At 41.7% G+C, this 24,142-nt stretch overlaps 1 protein-coding gene across 1 annotated transcript in view; it reads right to left on the bottom strand.

The window, feature by feature from the left end:
• Positions 1-21,358: 21,358 nt before the first annotated feature.
• The window catches only part of TIMD4 (T cell immunoglobulin and mucin domain containing 4), a 35,520-nt gene continuing 32,736 nt past the window's right edge, over positions 21,359-24,142 (bottom strand). The window contains exons 8-9 of the mRNA XM_082622980.1: positions 22,749-22,788; positions 21,359-21,590 (exon numbers count right to left, since the gene is read on the bottom strand). Of these exons, the coding sequence (XP_082479106.1) occupies positions 21,518-21,590; positions 22,749-22,788 (113 nt within the window). The 3' untranslated portion in view covers positions 21,359-21,517. The remainder of the gene's footprint in view (positions 21,591-22,748; positions 22,789-24,142) is intronic.

Raw genomic sequence — 24,142 nt, 5'->3', positions numbered from 1 at the left:
AAAGAAGGGATAAGTGAGCTGAAAGATAAAATAATGGAAATAACTACCGCACAGCAGAAAAAAGAAATGAAAAGTATTGAGGACAGTCTCAGAGACCTCTGGGACAACATTAAGTACACCAACATTCAAATTATAGGGGTCCCAGAAGAAGAGGAGAAAAAGAAAGGGTCTGAGAAAATATTTGAAGGGACAATAGTTGCAAACTTCCCTAACATGGAAAAAGAAATGGTCAATCAAGTCCAGTGCAGAGAGTCCCATATAGGATAAATAATAAATAGTCAATCAAGTCCAGTGCAGAGAGTCCCATATAGGATAAATCCAAGGAGAAACAGGCCAAGACACATATTAATCAAACTATCAAAAATTAAATACAAGGAAAAAATATTAAAAGCAGCAAGGGAAAAGTAACAACATACAAGGGAATCCCCATAAGGTTAACAGCTGATCTTTCAGCAGAAACTCTGCAAGCCAGAAGGGAGTGGTAGGACATATTTAAAGTGATGAAAGGGAAAAAACTACAACCAAGATTACTCTACCCAGCAAGGATCTCAGTCACATTCGATGGAGAAATTAAAATATTTACAGACAAGCAAAAGATAAGAGAATTCAGCACCACCAAACCAGCTTTACAACAAATGCTAAAGGAACTTCTCGAGGCAGGAAACACAAGAGAAGGAAAAGACCTACAAAAACAAACCCAAAACAATTAAGAAAATGGTAATAGGAACATACATATCGATAACTGCCTTAAATGGAAATGGATTAAATGCTCCAACCAGAAAGACATAGACTGGCTGAATGGATACAAAAACAAGACCCATCTATATGCTGGCTACAAGAGACCCACTTCAGACCTAGAGACACATACAGACTGAAAGGGAGGGGATGGAAAAAGATATTCCATGCAAATGGAAATCAAAAGAAAGCTGGAGTAGCAATTCTCATATCAGACAAAATAGACTTTAAAATAAAGACTACTACAGGAGACTAGGACACTACATAATGATCAAGGGATAAATCCAAGAAGAAGATATAACAATTGTAAATATTTATCTACTCAACATAGGAGCACCTCAATACATAAGGCAAATGCTAACAGCCATAAAGGGGGAAATCGACAAAAAAACAATAATAGTAGGGGACTTTAACACCCCACTTTCACTAATGAATAGATCATCCAAAATGAAAATAAATAAGGAAACACAAGCTTTAAATGATACATTAAACAAGATGGACTTAACTGATATTTATAGGACATTCCATCCAAAAACAACAGAATACACTTTCTTCTCAAGTGCTCATGGAACATTCTCCAGGTTAGATCATATCTTGGGTCACAAATCAAGCCTTGGTAAATTTAAGAAAGTTGAAATCATATCAAGTATCTTTTCTGGCCACAATGCTATGAGACTAGGTATCAATTACAGGAAAAAAAAACTGTAAAAAGTACAAACACATGGAGGCTAAACAATACGCTACTAAATAGCCAAGAGATCACTGAAGAAATCAAAGAGGAAATCAAAAAACTAGAAACAAATGACAATGATAACACGACGATCCAAAACCTATGGGAATGCAGCAAAAGCAGTTCTAACAGGGAAGTTTATAGCAATACAATCCTACCTCAAGAAACAAGAAACATCTCAAATAAACAATCTAACCTTATACCTAAAGCAATTAGAGAAAGAAGAAGAAAAAAAAAAACAAAGTTAGCAGAAGGAAAGGAATCATAAAGATCAGATCAGAAATAAATGAAAAACAAATGAAGGAAACAATAGCAAAGATCAATAAAACTAAGAGTTGGTTGTTTGAGAAGATAAACAACATTGATAAACCATTAGCCAGACTCATCAAGAAAAGAAGGGAGAAGACTCAAATCAACAGCATTAGAAATGAAAAAGGAGAAGTAACAACTGACACTGCAGAAATACAAAGGATCATGAGAGATTGCTACAAGCAACTACACTCCAATAAAATGGACAACCTGGAAGAAATGGACACTTTCTTAGAAAAGCACAACCTTCTGAGACTGAACTAGGAAGAAACAGAAAATAAAAACAGACCATTCACAAGCACTGAATTTTAAACTGTGATTAAAAATCTTCCAACAAACAAAAGTCCAGAGCCAGATAGCTTCACAGGCAAATTTTATCAAACATTTAGAGAAGAGCTAACAACTATCCTTCTCAAACTCTTCCAAAATATAGCAGAGGGAAGAACACTCCCAAACTCATCCTACAACAGACAAAGATGTCACGAAGAACGAAAACTACAGGCCAATATCACTGATGAACATAGATACAAAAATCCTCGACAAAATACTAGCAAACAGAATCCAACAGCACATTAAAAGGATCGTACACCATGATGAAGTGGGGTTTATCCCAGAAATGCAAGGATTCTTCAATATATGCAAGTCAATCAACATTATACACCATATTAACAAATTGAAGAATAAGAACCATGTCATCATCTCAATAGACGCAGAAAAATCTTTCGACAAAATTCAACACCCATTTATGATAAAAACCCTCCAGAAAGTAGGCATAGAGGGAACTTTCCTCAACGTAATAAAGGCCATATATGACAAACCCACAGCCAACATCGTCCTCAATGGTGAAAACTGAAACCATTTCCACTAAGATCAGGAACAAGACAAGGTTGACCACTCTCACCACTATTATTCAACATAGTTTTGGATGTTTAGCCACAGCAATCAGAGAAGAAAAAGAAATAAAAGGAATCCAAATTCTAAAAGAAGAAGTAAAACTGTCACTTTTTGCTGATCAAATGATACTATATATAGAGAATCCTAAAGATGCTACCAGAAAACTACTAGAGCTAATCAATGAATTTGGTAAAGTAGCAGGATACAAAATTAATGCACAGAAATCTCTTCCATTCCTATACACTAATGATGAAAAATATGAAAGGCAAATTAAGGAAACAGTCTCATTTACCATTGCAACAAAAAGAATAAAATACCTAGGGATAAACCTACCTAAGGAGAAAAAAGTCCTGTATGCAGAACACTATAAGACACTGATGAAAGAAATTAAAGATGATACAAACAGATGGAGAGATATACCATGTTCTTGGATTGGAAGAATCAACATTGTGAAAATGACTAGACTACCCACAGCAATCTGCAGATTCCATGAAATCCCTATCAAACTACCACTGGCATTTTTCACAGAACTAGAACAAAAAATTTCACAATTTTTATGGAAACACAAAAGACCCCGAATAGCCAAAGCAATCTTGAGAAAGAAAAATGGAACTGGAGGAGTCTGGCCTCCTGACTTCAGACTACACTACAAAGCTATGGTAATCAAGAGAGTATGGTACAGGCACAAAAACAGAAATATAGATCAATGGAACAGGATAGAAAGCCCAGAGATAAACCCACAAACATATGGTCACCTTATCTTTGATAAAGGAGGCAAAAATATATAATGGATAAAGACACCTCTTCAATAAGTGGTGTTGGGAAAACCAGACAGCTACATGTAAAATATGAAATTAGAACACTCCCTAACACCATATGCAAAAATAAACTCAAAATGGATTAAAGGCCTAAATGAAAGGCCAGACACTATAAAATTCTTACAGGAACACATAGGAAGAACACTCTTTGACATAAATCACAGCAAGGTCCTTGTTGACCCATCTCCTAGAGAAATGGAAATAAAAACAAAAATAAACAAATGGGACCTAATGAAACTTAAAAGCTTTTGCACATCAAAGGAAACCATAAACAAGACGAAAAGCCAACCCTCAGAATGGGAGAAAATATTTGCAAATGAAGCAACTGACAAAGGATTAATCTCCAAAATATACAAGTTTTTTGTATAGCCCATGCAGCTCAATATCAAAAAAACAAACAACCCAATCCAAAAATGGGCAGAAGATCTAAACAGACATTTCTCCAAAGAAGATATACAGATTGCCATAAAACACATGAAAGGATGCTCAACATCACTAATCACTAGAGAAATGCAAATCAGAACTATAATGGGGTATCACCTCACACCGGTCAGAATGGCCATCATCAAAAAATCTACAAACAATAAATGCTGTAGAGAGTGTGGAGAAAAGGGAACCCTCTTGCACGTTGGTGGGAATGTAAATTGATACAGCCACCATGGAGAACAGTATGGAGGTTCCTGAAAAAACTAAAAACAGGGCTTCCCTGGTGGCGCAGTGGTTGAGAGTCCGCCTGCCGATGCAGGGGACGTGGGTTCGTGCCCCGGTCCAGGAAGATCCCACATGCCGCTGAGCGGCGGCCCGTGAGCCATGGCCGCTGAGCCTGCACGTCTGGAGCCTGTGCTCCGCAACAGGAGAGGCCACAACAGTGAGAGGCCTGCGTACCGCAAAAAGAAAAAAAAAAACAAAACTAAAAACACAACTACCATATCACCCAGCAATCCCACTACTGGGCATATACCCTGAAAAAAACATAATTCAAAAAGAGTCACATACCACAATGTTCATTGCAGCACTATTTACAATATCCAGGACACGGAAGCAACCTAAGTGTCCATCGACAGATGAATGGATAAAGAAGATGTGGCACATATATACAATGGCATATTACTCAGCCATAAAAAGATATGAAATTGAGCTATTTGTAGTGAGGTGGATGGACCTAGAGTCTGTCATTCAGAATGAAGTAAGTCAGAAAAAGAAAAACAAATACTGTATGCTAACACATATATATGGAATCTAAAAAAAAAAAAAAGGTTCTGATGAACCTGGGGGAAGGACAGGAATAAAGACGCAGACATAGAGAATGGACTTGAGGACATGGGGAGGGTGAAGGGTAAGCTGGGACGAAGTGAGAGAGCAGCACTGACATATATACACTACCAAATGTAAAATAGATGGCTAGTGTAAGCAGCTGCATCACAGGGGTAGATCAGCTCGGTGCTTTGTGACCACCTAGAGGGATGAGATAGGGAGGGTGGGAGGGAGATGCAAGAGGGAGGGGATATGGGGATATATGTATACATATAGCGGATTCACTTTGTTATACAGAAGAAACTAACACAACAATGTAAAGCAATTATACTCCAATAAAGATGTTAAAAAAATAAATAAAAATATATTTATAAAAAAATAAAATAAAATAAAGAGCAGCACATGGACTTGAAATCAGTATTCTGGATGTGGAAGAGGGCAGGATTCAATCATGGCTGTTTTGCTGGTTCTCTTCTTTGAGAAGGAAGTGAAAGGAGCGCATCACATGGCAGAATGTTTATTGAGTTACAGTTCATGTTTTCTTCTTTCTGTTTGTCTTATCATGGCACCCAGACCAGGTAGCGGGACTTCTGTGCTCCCATGCTTCTGGGGAAGTTTGTGTTGCAAAGTTAAGAGAAGAAGTTGTCCTCAGAACATTCTTAACTTCTCTTTTCCAGGATCTTGTACTTGTTTTCAAATTTGGAGGGTGGCAATAAGGGCAGAGAGAGAGCAGTGTCAATGCAACAGAAAGGTTAAAGCAAGAGAAAAAAAGATGAGATGCCCCAAGTATGGGCAAGGAGATGGAGATAATCCACAAAATTGTGGAGACCTTTGCCCTGTGGGGTTTAAGAGATGTGGTCTGTTCTTGGAGAGGGGTACGCCTACCTGGGGGGACCAGATGAGTTGGAGATCCCACCTGGGTAAACAAATATTCTCAGAACAAGCTTGGCACAAAAGCAACTGAGACATTTGTACTCAAGAGACCCCACTCTCCCCACTCAGGTTTGGTAATGGAGATTTCAGTGGAGGCTGTGATGGATTAAAAATAAAGGAATATTTCCCCCACTTTCTGGCAACAACTCATGTCTCCAAAACTTGGATGTGACCCCTGGGAAAGGGAGGGGAGCCTCCCAAAATGATTGAAATTTACTTTTCCTACAGCCTCCCAGATTATAGGTTTACAGTCTGATTTAGAGAAAATGAAATACTTTAATATTTTTTACATTTGCCTTATTGTTTAAATTTTATTTCCATTATAACTGTATGAAGTATTGTGAAGGGGCTCAAAAGAATGATTTCTTGCCTCAGTGAAAGTCCTATCTAACCTAGAGATAATACTTTGATTTCTCTTTTTTTATTTTTTATTTTTTATTTTTTTATTTTATTAGTTTCTGCTTTATAACAAAGTGAATCAGTCATACATATACATCTGTTCCCACATCCCTTCCCTCTTGCGTCTCCCTCCCTCCCTCCCACCCTCCCTATCCCACCCCTCCAGGAGGTCATAAAGCACCGAGCTGATCTCCCTGTGCTATGCGGCTGCTTCCCACTAGTTATCTATTTTACGTTTGGTAGTGTATATATGTCCATGCCTCTCCTTCGCTTTGTCACAGCTTACTCTTCCCCCTCCCCATATCCTCAAGTCCATTCTCAAGTAGGTCTGTGTCTTTGATTTCTCTTGATGATGAAAGGTATTATAGCCAAATAGAAAGCAATGTGACGACTTGCCTTGTCATTTTATCTCTCTGTGTCTTAATTTCCTCCCCTGATAAATAGGGGTAATAATGACATAACTTCACAAAGATTACTGACAGAATGTGAGATTCCCATGCAGATGGCGATATTAAATTTGTAATACCCATGGGATTTGTAGCATTTATTTAGGATATGGGTTAAAAGCTTGGCTTCCAGGATCAGAACATCTGGGTTTATGCCCTGGTTTATGCCTATGTGAGTCTTTGTAGTTCTGGGTAAGCTAATTGCCCTCCCAAGACTTTAACTTCTTCAACTATAAGACGGGAATAATAATAGTAGCTAGTTTGTAGGGTGGTGTGAGAATTAAATAATATAACCCATGTAATGTTCCTAGCAAAGTGCTTGGTACATTCTAAGTGTTAATTATCTATTATACATTGGGGAAGTTGAGATAAAACATTTTACAAAATTAAACACATCATATAAATGTTAAGCCATCATTAAGTACTTGGTATTTCAGTTTATTTGAAAAGAAATTTTTCCATTTTTTAAAAGAAATTAAACATCTGGACCTAAAATATATATAATTATAACAACAAAAGGAGAGAAAATATTTATATCCACAGATGGGAACTATTACTTATTTGGGTCCAAAAATAATCCAACACCATGATATAACTCAGATCCATAAATACTCATGGGATGATTAACCGATGCAGAGTTAAAGTACAGTACTCAAAACGTCTTTTGTGCACATATGTCTGAATATGTACATCTTTAAAATGAAACTGTTTTCATTAATTTGCCAGGCAGCCGATACAAAGGTCTAATCAATAATTCATCTTGGCCAAGAAACTCATTACTCAGCCAAGACTATGATGAAAATCCTGTCAGGAAGCCTTGCTTTGGCTAAACAAAACAACTAACTTAAGTGCAAAGTGAATAATCCAACTTTCTATAAATCATTCATTTCAGGATTAAACATTATGTATTTCTCCATTAAATATGCATCCCAGGCCTGGACATGTATTTACTTCTATATTGCTCGGTCCTGAGGGATAGCCAACACAGTCTTCTTGGAGTCTCTTTGAAACTACCAGCCCACTGGGCAGAACAAAAGCAAATAAAGGAGAGTTTTGGAGAAGCCAAGAATTGAGAACCGGAAGTCCTCAAAGCCAACCTTTCACATAATCTGGGTATCCCCTCCATCCCTACTCTGAAGGCTGGTCATCCTCTTCTGTGTAAACACTACTGTGAATGGGGGGTTTACTACCCATTTTAGTTAAAAATCTTTCCATTTCAAATGGCAGAAAACCCAATTCAAACTAGCTTAAGCAAAATGGGAATTTATTGCTACATATCTCGGAGCATGAATAGTCTAAGTCCATACTTTAAGTTTTGGCATAATCAAGACTTAACCAATGTCACCAGGGTTTGTTCTTTTCCCCCATATTTCTTCTTAGCTCCTCTTTCTCTCAAGTAGACTCTCCTTGTGGTGGCACAATGGCAGCTGCAGCCTTCTATTCCCCCCTTCAGGGCCAGCAGGTAAAGATAATCACCCTGGATAACTCAGAATTGTTTCTTTTTGTCTCTAATTGGCCTAACTTGGGGCTTTTTTAAATTTTTTATTTTTGAATATCACAAACTTCAATCAGAATACTTTAAAAAATATTATTCTGCATGCACTTAACAAATCTGACAAAAGACAAGAATCCAGTTGACTTGTTCACATATATTTAAAATCGTTAAGTACAGGTAACCATGAACACTTCACTGCATTAATCTGATGGCATCCTACCTCTAAGCACACGTTCATGTAACACTACTAGTAATTACCCTGGAGCAGAGGCAAAATGGAGATGGAGGAACCACCCTACAAAGCAAGTTTAAGGGATTAAACAGCGTTGTCATCGTCGTCATCACTACTGAGGACAAAGCTGCTGCCTGTGGACAGGGGTCCTTCCTCCTTAACATTCCCTAAATCACCCACAGTCCCTCTCTCATCAGAATCTTCAAACAACTTGTCACTGGCATCGTCACCAAACAACTTCTCATTGGAATCGTCATCTTCGAACTTTTTTTTTTTTTTACCACCAATAAACAAAGATTTATTTGGAAATTTCCAAACCTGCCAGAAGTGGCACTTGCCAAGCCCTAGGCCCACCCTCCTTACCAAGCTCCAAAGGACAATAATAGTCCTTGCCATGTCTCCCCTGCACCTACCCCTGCCCACACACACCCATGCCTCAGGGCACACCAGAGAACTAGTGTGCCCTCCCTCTAGGAGGCGTTACCCCTGGGCCCAAGAGCTGGGGTGGCAGCCCTCTGGCCTCTCAGGAGATGAAGGAGGCCAGAGCCGCTTGCATAGATTGAGAAAAGAAAATAAGGAAGGAGACACCAAGTAGGGCTCCCTGAAAAACCCCAGCTTACCCTTGTACAAAAAAAGCGGCTCCCGCATAGAAAAACCTGCTCCACAAATAGTGTAAATACCCAAGAAAGGAAAAAACAACAGCAGCAATCCATCCCTGCTCGGTGGATTGAGAGGGGTGGGGTAGGTCTAAGCAGTGTTCTGATACCCCAGGCTCAGTTTACGTGCCATGGTTGTGGGGGGATGAGTCAGCTGCAGTGGAACTATAATGAAAGGGAAGAAGAGAGATATCAAAGGAATCAGTCCAAATGGAAAAGCAGAACAAATGAATGTTTGGTGACCAAAATCCTACTCTCCACAATATTCACCACTGATCATTATTCTAAGTTGTTCTAGTAAAGCATTCCTTTCATTAGATATAAACTGATTTTTGGAATTTCCATTCCCAGTCCTAACTTTGCATTCCAGAATCACACAGAACAAGACTACTTCCTCTTCCCAATGGCAGTCCTTCAACTGTTTGTATACAGACATCAAATCCCCTTTGGTCTAGTCTCCTCCAGTTTAAATATATCAACATACCAGGAAATAGACTTTTTGGATTGAAAATAAATCAAGGTAGCCTATTAAGTAGACACTAGAATCTTATTGTGGAACTAAATATAACTTTTTGTTCTGTTTATCTTTGTTTCAAAGAAAATGATAAATTCGACAATGATTGGCACTGGCAAGGTTATTGGTGAAATAAACACTTTCAAGGACAATCAGTTGATTAGGTAATATTGATTAGATAATTTAGGCCAACCATCCAATTGATGACACAAAAAACTTGAACAAAATATTTTAAAATATTCTTTCAACTACCAAAGGTCTAAAAAAACAATGAAAAATCATTAGGCCTAAAAGTAAAGAATATGCTAAACCAGAGAAGTAAGTCTAGAACTCAAAGTTTCTTTTGCCATAAAGGCATTTTCCAATCTGGAAGGGATATCTGCAAAGCTGTGGTTTGGGCTGCCTGATGAAGTTAGAGGAAAAGTGTCAAGGTCTAGAATTCACCAAAGTTAGGGACTTCGATAAACCACTATCCAATATAAGCTAGGACAAAAAGGGCTATACCCTCAGGATAAGGATGAACCTGTTGTCATATGGGCTTGCAACCTCACACCAAGTGATCTAAGTAATCCGTAAATCTTCAAGCATTGAACTTGAATTTTGGTAGTCCTAGACTGGCGACACACAAAATGCCTGGCAGAAGCAAATTCAAAAGGTTCTTTCTGGAGAAGATCACATTATACTGGGACTCAAATTATTTATACCAATAATTTCCAAATGCAATAATCTCCATACAATCAAGATAGCCAGGCATACAAGAAATTAAGACAACATGAGTAAGAACCTACGGAGACAAAGGACAACAGAAACAAAGCTGAAAAGACCTCAAGTAGTGGAATATATATATGTAACTAAATCACTTTGCTGTACACCTGAAACTGACACAATGTTGTAAATCAACTATACTTCAACAACAACAACAAAAGACTAAGCCAAAACACTCTTAAAAGAAAACTTTGGGGTATATTTTCATTACCTTGGATTTGGAAATGGATTCTTAAATAATGACACTAAGATAACAAGCAACAGAAGAAAAAATTGACGAAATGAACTTTATCAAAATTAAAAACTTCTGTGCAAAGGACATTATCAAGAAAGTGAAAAGACAACCTACAGAATGGGAGATAATATTTTCAAATCATGTATCTGATAAGAAATGAATATCCAGAATATATTGAATATAAAGAATTCCTACAACTCAACAACAAAAAGACAAACCCAATTTTAAAATAGGAAAAGGACATAGATATTTCTCCAAAGAAGATACACAAATGACCAACAAGCATATGAAAATAGGTTCAACATCATTAGCCATTAGTGAAATACAAATCAAAACCAGCAGATACCACCTCACACCTACTAGAATGGCTAAGGTTTTTTTTTTTTGGTTTCTTTTTTTTTCATTTTTAAGGAAAGTAAAAAGTGTTGGTGAGGATGTAGAACAATTGGAACGCTTGTACATTGGGGGTGGGAATATAAAATGGTGCACCCCCTGAGCCAAACGGCATGGTAGTTCCTCAAAAAGCTAAACACAGAATTACCATATGACCCAGCAATTTCATCTCAGGTATATACCCCAAAAATCTTAAGCAGAGACTTTAACAGATACTTGTACACCAATGATCATTGCACTATTATAGCCAAACAGTGGAAACACTCCAAGTGTCTATCAACAGATGAACGGATAAACAAAACACAATGGAATGTTATTCATCCATAAAAAGGAATGAAGTTCTGATACTTGCTACAACATGGATGAAACTTAAAAACATTACACTATATGAAAAAGCCATACAAAGAAGGACAAATATTATTCCACTTATATGAAATATCTAGAATAGGCAAATTCAGACAGAAAGTAGAATGGTGGTTGCCAGGGCCTGAGGGAAGGGGTAATGGGGAGTTATTGCTTAACTGTTACTGACTTTCTGTTTGGGATGATGAAGTTTTGAAAATAGATAACATACATAATTTTGTACAACATTGTGAATGTAGTCAATACCACTGAATTGTACATTAAAATGGATAAAATGGCAAATTTTATGGTATATATGTATTACCACAATTTTTTTTTTAAAAAGTAAGAATCCAGGCAGAAACCAGAGCATTTTCTTATAGTCTTCATCATTTGGTGGGGGTAGAAAAGCCCCACAATGAACCAAGATAGATAAGATGGATTTAAAATTCAAATAGAAAATTACCCAGCATACTTTAACATAAACATTCAATACATTGTCTAATTCCACATTCCTGGTGTTTTTAAATCATGATTCAAGTTTGAAATGATGCCCTTGCCATGGTCCAAGAATCTCCATCATACTGGAAATCCAAAGGGGTGGCTGGTACCAAAGACACAAATGAGAGGCAGGAGAGGACAGCAAATGACAACTGTCAACAGATGTGCAGAAGCCACAAGAGTGCCAGCATCACCTTAGAGGAATTTAGGATGGAAAACAGGATTAAGCCAAAAGCCAAAACTTAGAGGTGTTCATGAAAATTAGCTGTGAACCAGGAGCAATAGCTGAGAGTAAGAACCACAGATGAAGTGGGCAATGCCCTGGGGTCAACCACAGTTGACCACAAAAGAGCAAAATCAGAGCTGAGCATAGGGCCCAGAGACAAACAAAGATAAAGCAGGGTCAGAGTTCAGAAAAGGATGGCAAGGCAGAGGGGTCAGGAATCGGGATGGCTAATAGGAGCACTGTTTGATCGTGAGCTTCTGAGCCACCTTCAAAGCGTCTGTGCCCCCTGCTTCAGAACTCCATCAAGTGAGGTTATAAAAACGCAAGTAGTAGGACCCAATTCCAGACTCATTGAATCAGCATCTCCTGGGGGTTGGACCCAGGTATATGTATTTTAACATGTTCCCAGATGATTCTTAGGCTCTCTAAAGTATGAGAACCACAAATCATTCACACAGCTTCTGAGATAGACTGGAAGCCCCCAGATTCAACATGATGCCCAGGATCTATCCTCACTGGGGGCTATGCAGGTCCTGCCAGCACGTTTTAGTAAACATAGACTCTGAACTTGCTGGGGCTGGAGAGGGAACTACGACAACAGCACCAACTATTTATGGAGCACCCACCCTGTGCCAGTGCTTTCCTAGGATTGCTACATTTAATGCTTACTTATGAGGAGGGTCCCATTATTATTCCCAATTTACAGGTGATGAAACTTAGACTAAGAGAAACCAAATGACTTGTCCTGGGCCACCCAGCCAGGCTAGAGCAGCTTCAGGTTCTGGGCCAGTTTGACTCCAAGACCTGTGCTCTTTCCATATACCAACGTGTTACAGAATTTTTCAGCCATTGTTTTAAAAAGGTGGTGGATGAAGAGGAGATTGTAGCATTAGTTGTTGCTGAGTCTTTGGTTAATTAAAAACTTATTTCACCATGGCATGTCCAGGGCGTTGTGGGGAAGCAAGACTCTGCTGTCTTTTCTAATTATCTTGATCCCCCAGTCAGAAGGTATTGTCAGGTTGTATAATCTCATTCAGTCTGTTTTTTGTTTTTTTTTTTTCATCTCAGTGAAGAAGGATCTGAGATTAAGTTTAGGAAGAGATTGAAAACCAAAGCTCAGAGGAACAGAATAAAATGATGCAGAGGCATCCTGAATCAGGAGGAAAAAAATGATAGGACTTTGTTGATGGAGCTGCTGAAGGAAGATAAGATGCTGAAGGCATCTCAGAGGGAAGAGCAGGGGGAGGGAAAGAGAGCAGAGCCCAGGGAAGAGAGATACCGGGTGGAGAACAGAGATAAAAGGCAGCATAAGGGCAAGGCCAGGGAGGAGGACGGCAGGCTCTCCAGGCCACTTCCTTTCTCTTTCTGTTTTGTTTCTGTCTCTCAGGTTATATCTTCAAAGGGAGGGAGGAGGCCATTTTGGAGCATATGTTAAATGTTCAATCCTGATCATTCAATCTCTATGCCTGAAAACATAGCCTCATTTGTTGGTAAATTTAAACTCTAGTCTCTTCAAGAATGTGAGGCTCAGGCCCAAAGACCCTCTGGCTTCATGTCCTTTACATTCCCCCCACTCCCATTTCCAGGTCTGTTGTATTCAGACAGACGTAGGCAGGGAGAACACCTGATTTTACTGAGGTTATTAGGGGGAAACCTACAACTTCCAGCTGAATAGTCCTTTCCACCTCACACACTAGTATAATCATTGAGAGATCACCACGGTACTTTATGTGTCTGGAGGGGCCAGGGCACAGGGGCTAAGGCCCTGGGCTTTGGAGCTGCTCCAGAGTTTGAATCCAGCTCGACTGCAGACAAGCTACTTTTTGTATCTGAGCTTCCATTTCCTCATCTATCAAATGGATAAAACTGGCACCTCCCTCATAGAGACGTTGCTATGATTAAATAAAATAGTGCATTTAAAGTGCTTAGGGTAGTGCCTGGCACACAGAAGTCCTGAAATCATGTTAGTGCTGACTGCTGGCCCTGTGAGTAGGTCCAAGTGCAAAGCTAGGTGCACATGGCAGGCACCCCATGAAGATGATATTGACTCCTGGATTGAGGACACTTGATTCTAGTTCTCATGACAGAGGGAACCTGGAATGTCACTGGACCTCTCTGTGCTTCCCTTTTTCTCCTTTATAAAATGGAGATGCACCCTTCCTCTGACACAGACTGCTATGTGTTTGAAAATGCTTAGAAAAGTATGAAACAGCATAGAAATACAGAAGTGGTCATTTCCATAACTCTAACACTGCATTTTTACCAAGCTGACCACTCTCCACTCAGCTTACAAAGTTTCACGGTAGCTAAGAATTTTCACTCTAATTGGCCATCACCTCCTAGGGCAGAATGTTTCCACCCCCATCCTGCATTGACGCCGGACACTTGCATCAAAGGCACAGTTCCACAGCTTCCAGGAAGTGTGCATGCAGAATTCCAAACTTTCATTCTTTTTGCCTCTCAGGTACATTAGAAATGATTCAAATTTCTGTACTATGCATTTAGCATAATAAAGACGGAAATGGCTTTGTAGACTGTAAGCTGTCTGGGACCAGGGACCAGGCAGGTCTGTCTAGTTCATCGTTATACCCCAGCACCCAACACGGCCCTTTGGCCCATAGGAGACACCCAATATGCTTTTGTTAGATGAGTGAATGTGGTAGAAATCAAGACTGTTTGCCCAATAGCCATTCCCAGTTTCTTCCATGCTGACTGATCCTAAGTTTTGGCTGAACGGCAATGTGTACAGCCTCAGTCCCTCTTGCCTAAGGGTGGGGCTGTGACCCAGTGAAATATATGCGGAGGTCTTCTGGTAAACTCTATGAAACATTTCCCTTTTTGACAAAAGATAAGTGTCATATTAGGGAAAAAGTCCCATCTCCCATCTACCTCGTCCTTCCTGCTTGGGATGTGTTTGTGTGAGGGCACAGTAGAGCTGTGGCAGCCATCTGCAACCATGAAGGAAGAGTCAAGGAAAGTCACAGAGACTCTAATATCTCATGGCCAACTAAAGAATGTCACCAGGGCTTCCCTGGTGGCGCAGTGGTTGAGAGTCCGCCTGCCGATGCAGGGGACACGGGTTCGTGCCCCGGTCCGGGAAGATCCCACATGCCGCGGAGCAGCTAGGCCCGTGAGCCATGGCCGCTGAGCCTGCGCGTCCGGAGCCACAACAGTGAGAGGCCCGCGTACCGCAAAAAAAAAAAAAAAAAAAAAAAAAAAATGTCACTAACCACCTGGCTCTACAAGGATTGAGTGATGAGCCACCGTAGCTGCTGACCTTCAACACACCCTGAAAGAAGTACAGGGTGGAGATCAGGAATGAGAAACTCTGTGCTCTGGGGAAAAAGGCAGAACAGGCCTTCAGATAGTTAGATATTTTCAGAAGAAAACTTTTATGAACCTGGATTCTTGCATCTTCACATACTTAGAAAAGCACTAAAACCATTAACTATCTGTTCCTTGTGACCAGCAGCAACCTTCTACAGAGACGTGAATGTACTCCCTTGCTTGAACATACTCCCTTCACCAAATTCACATATATACAGGGTCTCCCATTATATTTAGGTACTGGAGGGCAGAGAGTTGCCTTTTGACCAAGTTCCTTGTCCTGCAGCAAAGGTTTCCACTTAACCCCCCTCCATGTTTCTCTTATCACCTTGGTGCCACCTCTTCATTATGCCTCTGATACCTCTGAAGAGAGTAACAGCACTACCCTGTCCGCCCACCCCCCAGACATTCCTTCTCTGTTTATCTTTTCTGTTTTCTCATTATCGCTTTCCACAAACCAAATATTATATCTTGGTTTTTAATTACTTTAATGGGCCTCATGTCCACAGTAATTAGGACATTGAGGTCATTACCTTGTCTCCTCAGATCTTCTTGAACAATTTTATTGATCATTTCTTGGACTAGACTCACATAAACCTATAACTTGGGCCAAGAGTTAACCTGATTAATTAGCATCATTACTTTCTGGTGCAAAGCTGTCCTCCCTTTAAAATAGTGGTTTGCAAACATGGCCGTATATTAGAAGTACCTGAGGTGCTTTAAAATCTCCTGAAGCCCAGGTCTCTCCCATGCCAATTAAACCAAGAGTGCAGAGGGGAGTCCAGCTTCAGGACTTCTTTAAGCTCCCCACAAGGTTCCAGTGTACAGCCAAGTTTGAAAATCAGTGGTTTAGACAAGTACTTCCCAATCTTTAATGTGCATGTGAATCACACAGGCCTTATTTAAATGCAGATTTTGAGGGTCTGGGGTGGGACTGATATTCTGCATTACTAACTAGCTCCCAGGTGATGACAATAATTGTCTGAAGCCCACAGTTTGCATAACAAGAGTCTAGAATCTAGGTTTTGCAGTCTATTCTAATGCTGGAGCTGAAATTAAATTCCCCTTGGGTCCAATTGCAAAGTCACAGAAAAAAAAAACAATCCCTGCAATAAAGTCAAGAGCTGGGGCAGTGAATGAAAGAACTCAGAAGGTTGTTGTTTTTGATCTCTAATTTACTTATGGACTTAGGTTGACAAACCATCCCAGTTTGTCAGGGACCGAGGGGAGGTTCTTCCATGCAAGGATTTTGACTGTTAAAACTGGGACAGGGCTTCCCTGGTGGCGCAGTGGTTGAGAGTCTGCCTGCCGATGCAGGGGACGCGGGTTCGTGCCCCGGTCCGGGAAGATCCCACATGCCGCGGAGCAGCTGGGCCCGTGAGCCATGGCCGCTGAGCCTGCGCGCCCGGAGCCTGTGTTCCGCAACGGGAGAGGCCACAGCAGTGAGAGGCCCGTGTACTGCAAAAAAAAAAAAAAAAAACTAGGACAAGTTGGCCACCCTAGTTAATGGCGGCGTCCCTAAGAGAGCAACAGCCAAGCTTTGCACTTCAGCGTTCCGATAGGAGTCCACCTCAGGGTCAAGCGTGTGCTGGGAAAGATAGCTTATGGAAAAGAAATGCGGAGTTGCATGACCAACAAAAACTTAAAGAATGTGACTTCAAAGGGTAACTAATCAGGCAGGTGAAACTAGAAAATTCCAAGAACAAGGTTATACCAGGGCCGTAGAGGTAAATCTAGGGTTACATGGTTTAGGTCTCTGCTCTAGCACTGGTTTCCTGTGTAGCCTGGGGTAACTCATTCCCCCTCTCTGGGCCTCAGTTTCATCAGCTAAGAAATGAGAGCTGAATTGAAGGGTGTGTAGGGTCTTTCCTGCTCCCCCGTCCCCCGACTGCTTATGCAACACGGATAAAGTTACAACTGCAGAAGTACACCTTTTCAGCGTAATTAGAAAGTGAACCCACCTTCTGTTTTGCGAGCAGCCATCTCCAGGTCTCCCCAGGCTCCTTCACAGCAGCATGCGCATTCATCATATTCGGGAACACTTCCCTTTGCTGTCCTTTAGTGCTCAGAGAGCCGAGAACTCACGGTGCTTGTTTTTTTCTTTTTCTTAAGACTGTAACATGTGGACAAATCTAAATGAAACTCTATTTCAGATCCAGCCTTTTGGTTACAAGTGGTTTCCTCCCTCCACGCAGGGAGCCCACTTAACTTTTCATTTTTCTTTAGAGAAACAAAGAGCCTCACCAGCCGCCCACTGCCGGATTCCTGTTAACCTCTCATTAAGCCCGCTGACAGCTGACTTCAGCTCTTCACGACTTAGTTCAACACATTCCCATTTCAGTGGGTCCACCTGGCTTCATTAAGGTTCCTGCCAGCTTCTCTACTAGCAGCTTCCTCGGCAAATGCAAATAAGATCCTGCGTAACAAATACGGGGGGCAAGGGAAGATGAAGCTATAAAGGGGTTGGCATTGGAGAAGCATCCCAACACTCAGGTTGCCGTGGACCTGAGTAAACTAAAACCCATTTCGGACCAACACGGGTCAGCGTCTCAGTTTCAAATGCCTGAAGTGTTAAACGAGGGCCATCCTGTGAAGTATGGGGTAGTGGTGAAGAGCCTGGAGTCCTTCAGGCCTGGTTTTCAGACGCGGCTCTGTCACAGCGGGTAGGACTATGTGACCTTGAGCAAATTTCTTCACCTCTCTCTGCTTCTGTTTTCTCGGGAGTAATATACTGTTTCATGGGGCAGCTGTGAGGATTCAATGAGAAACTGCCTTGACGCACTTGGTAGAGAAGCACTCAGAACATAGCAAATGCTCCTTAAGGATGGGATGTGATCCATTTCTTTTAGTCTAGAAAGGCCAAGGTCGAGGTTGCAGAATTAGGTTGCTTTAAATCCTCAAGGTTTGACTGTGGTCCCCCCATGTAAACATCAACTGTAAGAGCCCTGTCGCCATCGAAGTCCTTCCTTGTGGGAATAAAAACACGACTCTGATTCCCTTCTACTGCATTTCCCTGGTGGGTTTTGTCTCATTTAGATTTTTAGGCTCCTTAAGGGAAGTGATTCTCTCTTCTGGGCCCCCTACACAATAGATACTAGGGAGTTGTTTGTAGACTGCTACCAATTCATCCTGATTGCACGGAGAGGGAAAGAGGAACAAGTGCCCCAGCAAACTCCTCGGATCAAGGAGTCTCAGTATAAGAATTATATATTTATTAATTCATCATTCTGTGACTTCCACTCCCCACCCCCTAAACCTTTGAGTCTCAAACTAGCTGCCTTGTTCTAGTTCCTGGCCATGTTTTGCTTGCCTAGAACATTATTTTTTTTATTTTTTGCGGTACGCGGGCCTCTCACTGTTGTGGCCTCTCCCGTTGCGGAGCACAGGCTCCGGACGCGCAGGCTCAGCGGCCATGGCTCACGGGCCCAGCTGCTCCGCGGCATGTGGGATCCTCCCGGACCGGAGCACGAACCCGTGTCCCCTGCATCGGCAGGCGGACTCTCAAGCACTGCGCCACCAGGGAAGCCCTAGGACATTATTTTAATACCAGGTGTGAGTGTTAGTGCCTGTAATTGGACACACAAGCTTCCATTTCAGTAGAGGCCACATCACTTCCCCCTGCTTCACTCCTCCGCATCAGCTGCCCATCCTCTGAGTTTGCCACCCCAGCCTTGGGCAGAGCCTAAGGGTGCTTCTTCTATGCCCCCTTGGGGGGGAATCTCACATCTGCGTTGGGAAGATTCCTCTATCACAGCGTGGAGAACAAATTGGAGATGGAAAGGAGTGAAGTTGGTGAGGGTGGTTAGAAGCTACCCTAAGAGTCCACGCAGGAACTAATGCTAGCTTAACTGAGGGCTGACAAGGAGTCCACCCAGACCTTGGGCGCTGGCTGCTGGAAACTCCCACTCCCCCGCGCCCCCCCACCCCAATGGCCACACCCACCACCACAGAGCCCTGGTCACAGGAGAGTATTTTCTTAAAATCTCCATCCTCCTGTTAGGGATTATTATGCTTCCATAGTTCTCAAACTCTAAGGTGCATCATAATCACCTGGAAGGTGATTCAACTACAGATCACGGGGCTCCACTTGGGAGTTTCTGAGTCAGTAGGTGTGGTGTGGGGATGAGAATGTGTATGACTAACAAGGTCCAGGTGATGCTCAGGCTGCTGGTCTGAAGTGCCCCGTTTGAGAACCACACAGGAACAGCAGTGGTTCTCAGCCCTGGCTGCACATTAGAGCCACTTGGAGCATTAAAAAAAAAAAAAAAAATCAGATGTCCAGGCCACACCCTAGACCAATTACAAAAGAATCTTCTAAAGGGTAGGACTCAGGAATTGATATTTTTTAAAAATTCCCCAGAGAATTGCAGTGTTCAGCTAAGGTTGAGAGCTACTAGGCTAGAGGGACCTGGAGGCCATTACCCGTTGTAAAATACTACAACTACTCATTTAAATTTTTCTGAATCTGACCAAGGAGTTGCAGAAATATAGTTGGGAAAAGACGGAAGATGGCCCCTTGCAAAACACAAAGATACACATTGAGCTGAGATGTTCTGTTTAGGGGGTATGGTATTTGCTGTCGGCTTTTCTAGGCAGACCCAAGTTGGTCATGGCACTGGTGGTGGTCATTTGGGAAGGTGGGTAGGCATCGTGAGCTAAGTTAGGATGGGGAATCTCAATGACCCATGAAATATTAAAACCTGTTTGTACAAGGTCACCTAGTCCCACTCCATTTTCCAGATGGGGACACTGAAGCCCTGCACCTGTCTCTATTGCCCCACACCCACCCACCCCCAGTTTCTAAATTTGAATGTAACAGGCTGGTCAAGTCATTTCCAGTATTTTCAGTTAACACAGAGGAGAAAGTCAAGCCAAATAAAGAAGCAACCCATGTGCTGCTAATTATTTCCTTCACTTAGTCCAAACCTGCCACTCACCTTGGCACCAAAAGAGTGAGGCAGAAGGCATGCTGCCCTGGGCAGGTAGTTCTCCAAGCGCTCAGGTAAGAGGGGGATGTTTTTATTAACTGCTGGATCCGTGTGAACTAACAGTTTGAGGAATCTAGAGGCTGTAGCAGTCAAGTCATAAGACTGCTTTTTTCCCCCTCTCTTAGAAGTAATGTCAAGAGAGTCGAAATATAAAGTATGGTTACCTGGAAAGACTGTGCACTTATTTTATTAAGGCGGTTACTGCCCCAAACATACCAGGAAGTATTTCAGACAAATTTCTTTCAGCTCTGGCTGACTTTCCACATTTCTGCCCAACCAGAGGCCTCTCACTCAGGTGCACATCCTTTCCATTCAGTCATCAACTGCTTGTTTTAACCTCTCTCCCATGGTTCCTCATGCTACCAGCTCTCCAAGTAGGTTTAAATAAACCTATTCTTATTGAGGAGTCAATTACCATGAACTTTATTTAGAGAAACTGATCTGGACCGACTCACTGTCACATCCATGTGCTGGCCCTGCTTGAACATCCATGTCATTCACCACAATTTACTCTGATGAACTCTTGGCTGTTTCCAACATTAAATTCCCCAAGCAAGAATTAAGATGTGACACTATGGTCACCTCTAAAGATACTCAGGTGTGAACAGAAAATAATAGAAAACCTAGACGTTTTAGAGGTGAGTCAAAATGATGGTGTGATTCCATGTCGTTTCCTGCATTATTGATGACAATCAATACATAATATATCATCAATATGTTATTGATGACAATCAATAACGCAGGGATGCTCATACCATACCCAGAGTGGGGCACTGAATTCTTAAATCTGGGCATAAAAGGAGAGATACAAATGCATGCAAGGCAAAGACAACTAGGGTAGGGAAGGGACCAGAAATCATGTCCCAGAAACAAGGCAATTTAGAGAAACATGAGGTTCTCCTTTCAGTATCTGAAGCACTGCTACCAGGTAGAAGAGAGTTTAGACCTGTTCTGTGTAAGCACAAGTTCAACTAGGACCAGCAGGCAGATGCTATCTGGACACAGACTTTGTTCTAAATATTTCCAAGTCTCAGAAGTGCCCTGAGATTGAATGGACTTCCTTGGGTGTGACAGTGAGTTCACCATCACTGAAGGTGTTCAATTATACTGTGGAAGATCACTTAGCAGTAATGCTACAAAGATTAAACCATGAGAAGGTGTGGTCTCTAAGGTAACTTTCACTTGTGAAACTAAGGCAAGACTGGATCAGTGACACCAAGGCAACAGATTTTTTTTAAAAAACAACAACAACAAAACATTCTAAGACTTATTTTGATAATTGACACACCATATCCTCATCCTCAATCCTAAGAGAAAGGGGCACTCTAGAGTGTGAAAAGACCATCTTCATCTTCTCTTTCGTCGAGTACATTTTTACCTTCTCCAACACTGACTAGCCTGTAAAGAGAGAAGAGAGGCTGATGATGAGAAACACCAAGACCAGGAATGAATGGATGCTGCTAGATTATAAAACACCTAATCAAGGGCTGTTAGAGTTAAAAGGGCTCAGAGTCCATCCAGTCCAAGCCTCACATTTCATAGATGGGAAAACTGAGGCCACAGGGGATAAAGGGCTTTTGCCAATCTATTATAATAAGGGGATTTAAAGTTTCTGTATTAGCAAAGTATAAAATCATGAACTAAATGTGTTTATTTACCAAGAGGATCTCCAAGTTGACTTTGAAAAGTTACCTTGCTAACCTTCAGTTTCACTACTTGTTAATATTTACTTATTAATATAGATATTGTAGTATTGATGCAATTATTAAGTGAAAGCAAGGTCTTCATCACAGTTTACACCAAATCTTTTCATTTCTTTACCAAAAAGCTATATAACAGGACAGATATCCAAAATCCCTTTCCAGAGACTCTTCAAATTATTTAAAAAACAAAACAAAAAACTGCTCCCGGGCTTCCCTGGTGGCACAGTGGTTGGGAGTCCGCCTGCCGATGCAGGGGACACAGGTTCGTGCTCCGGTCCGGGAGGATCCCACATGCCACGGAGCGGCTAGGCCCGTGAGCCATGGCCGCTGAGCCTGCGCGTCCGGAGCCTGTGCTCCGCAACGGGAGAGGCCACAACAGTGAGAGGCCCACGTACTGAAAAAACAAAAACAAAGACAAAAAACCTGCTCCCATGGTCTAATTTGCCAGAGGAATTAAATCCCAGGAATGATACTATACATGTGTTTTCATTCTCCATACTGCCAACTCTCTTCTCAGTGAACTCCAGTTTAACAATGACCTTTTAAAGTGAGTCACCCAGAGTGGAACAACTAATGGGTAGAATGACATATCACCTTCTTTCTTTTGCATGTCATACTTCTGTTAATGCAACCTGCCACTGTATTTGCATTTTGGACAAATATCATAGTGTTAACCAAGACAGAGGTTAACGTGAGCTGAATCCCCACACCTTTTCCACCTCTAATGCCACATTTCTCCAACCGTGTATTTAATCAGAATACAAACACAAGTCATTAAACCACTGAGTAGTATCTAATCATTTGTAACAGCTTGTACAATCATTACAACAGTCAGTCATGCAAGATGAATTACCTGGTGTGCTTCTGGACACAATTGGTTTTCATGACTTTCCCTGAAAAGACAAGGCCAGGTTAGAAGCAGAGTAGCTGTGCTTATGTGAAATGCTGGGGGAGGGACGGAGCAACATTATGAAGAGCAGAGGTGGTCCAAAGGTGGGATCTTAGGAACTGGATTTGGTAGAGAAAGCCACTCCTTTCCCCAGATCAGATGATTGCTTCTTTAGGCCCCTAGTTACTGCTCATCAATCACAGAGTTGTTCCAACATTGTGGGCAATGGTGTTAAGCTGCTTTATTCTTTTTTTTTTTTTTTTTTTTTTTTGGCTAGGCTGTGAGGCTTGAGGAATCTTAGTTCCCCGACCAGGGATTGAACCCAGGCCCCGGCAGTAAAAGGGAGGGCCACTGGAGGGCCAGGGAATTCCCTAAGCTGCTTTATTCTTGAGTTATTTGAATTCAAGTACTCACTTGGGTTTTTTTTTTTTTTTTTTTTTTTTTTTTTTTTTCCGTACGCGGGCCTCTCAGTGTTGTGGCCTCTCCCGTTGCGGAGCACAGGCTCCGGATGCGCAGGCTCAGCGGCCATGGCTCACGGGCCCAGCCGCTCCGCGGCATATGGGATCCTCCCAGACCGGGGCACGAACCCGTATCCCCTGCATCGGCAGGCGGACTCTCAACCACTGCGCCACCAGGGAGGCCCTCACTTGGGTTTTAAAACACTTCCTTAGGACATGTACCCATAATTTCCCAAACTGTAACATGCCTTTGTTTGAAGGTTAATGACAAACTTCCACTAAGCTCCAAATTTCCTTTTGTAGTGTTCGCTAGGGATAGATGTGGAGACACACGAGTTTTGCTGTTGTTGCTCAAACAGGCTGAGATGGTTACTACTAGTCAGATCTCCTCACTTACTATCAGTTTCTGTTAATGACTACAGAACAATTTTTTCCCCATTTTTACAGGACCAGGTGCTACGTGCCTATACTTGGCATGAAAACTATAAACCCCGGTTCATGATTTCTTTTTGCAATGTTTTAAAGCTTTTTTTTTTTTTGAAAGCGAGGGAGCGCAGACACAAGGTCATGGACCAGCTCAAGAATCTAATGACAGCTATGGACACCTGTCCTCTGAAAAGATGCAGATATGAATGTACAAGTGCTTTTCCACACGATTGTAAGGGATTCACTGGTCCCCTGAGGTCCATCTGTGGACCCTAGGTTAAGAAGTTTTACTTTAAGGGAACAAATAAGAAGACCGGGGTGATTCACGGCTCTCTTCCTGGGGCATTCCTAGCCAGAGGAAGAGGCTGGGTCAGGGTTTCCTCCACCCCAAGACAGTGATAAGAATAGTACTTCCCCCTTAAGGCAGTCAGGAGCATGAAACGAGTTAGATATGTCAAGAATATAGCATCAGGA

Source organism: Mesoplodon mirus, assembly GCF_964341445.2.
Source record: "Mesoplodon mirus genome assembly, chromosome: 5".
Classification (NCBI taxonomy): Eukaryota; Metazoa; Chordata; class Mammalia; order Artiodactyla; family Ziphiidae; genus Mesoplodon; species Mesoplodon mirus.
The sequence above is the reverse complement of the archived record's forward strand: the minus strand, read 5'-3'. Positions and strand labels throughout refer to the sequence as shown.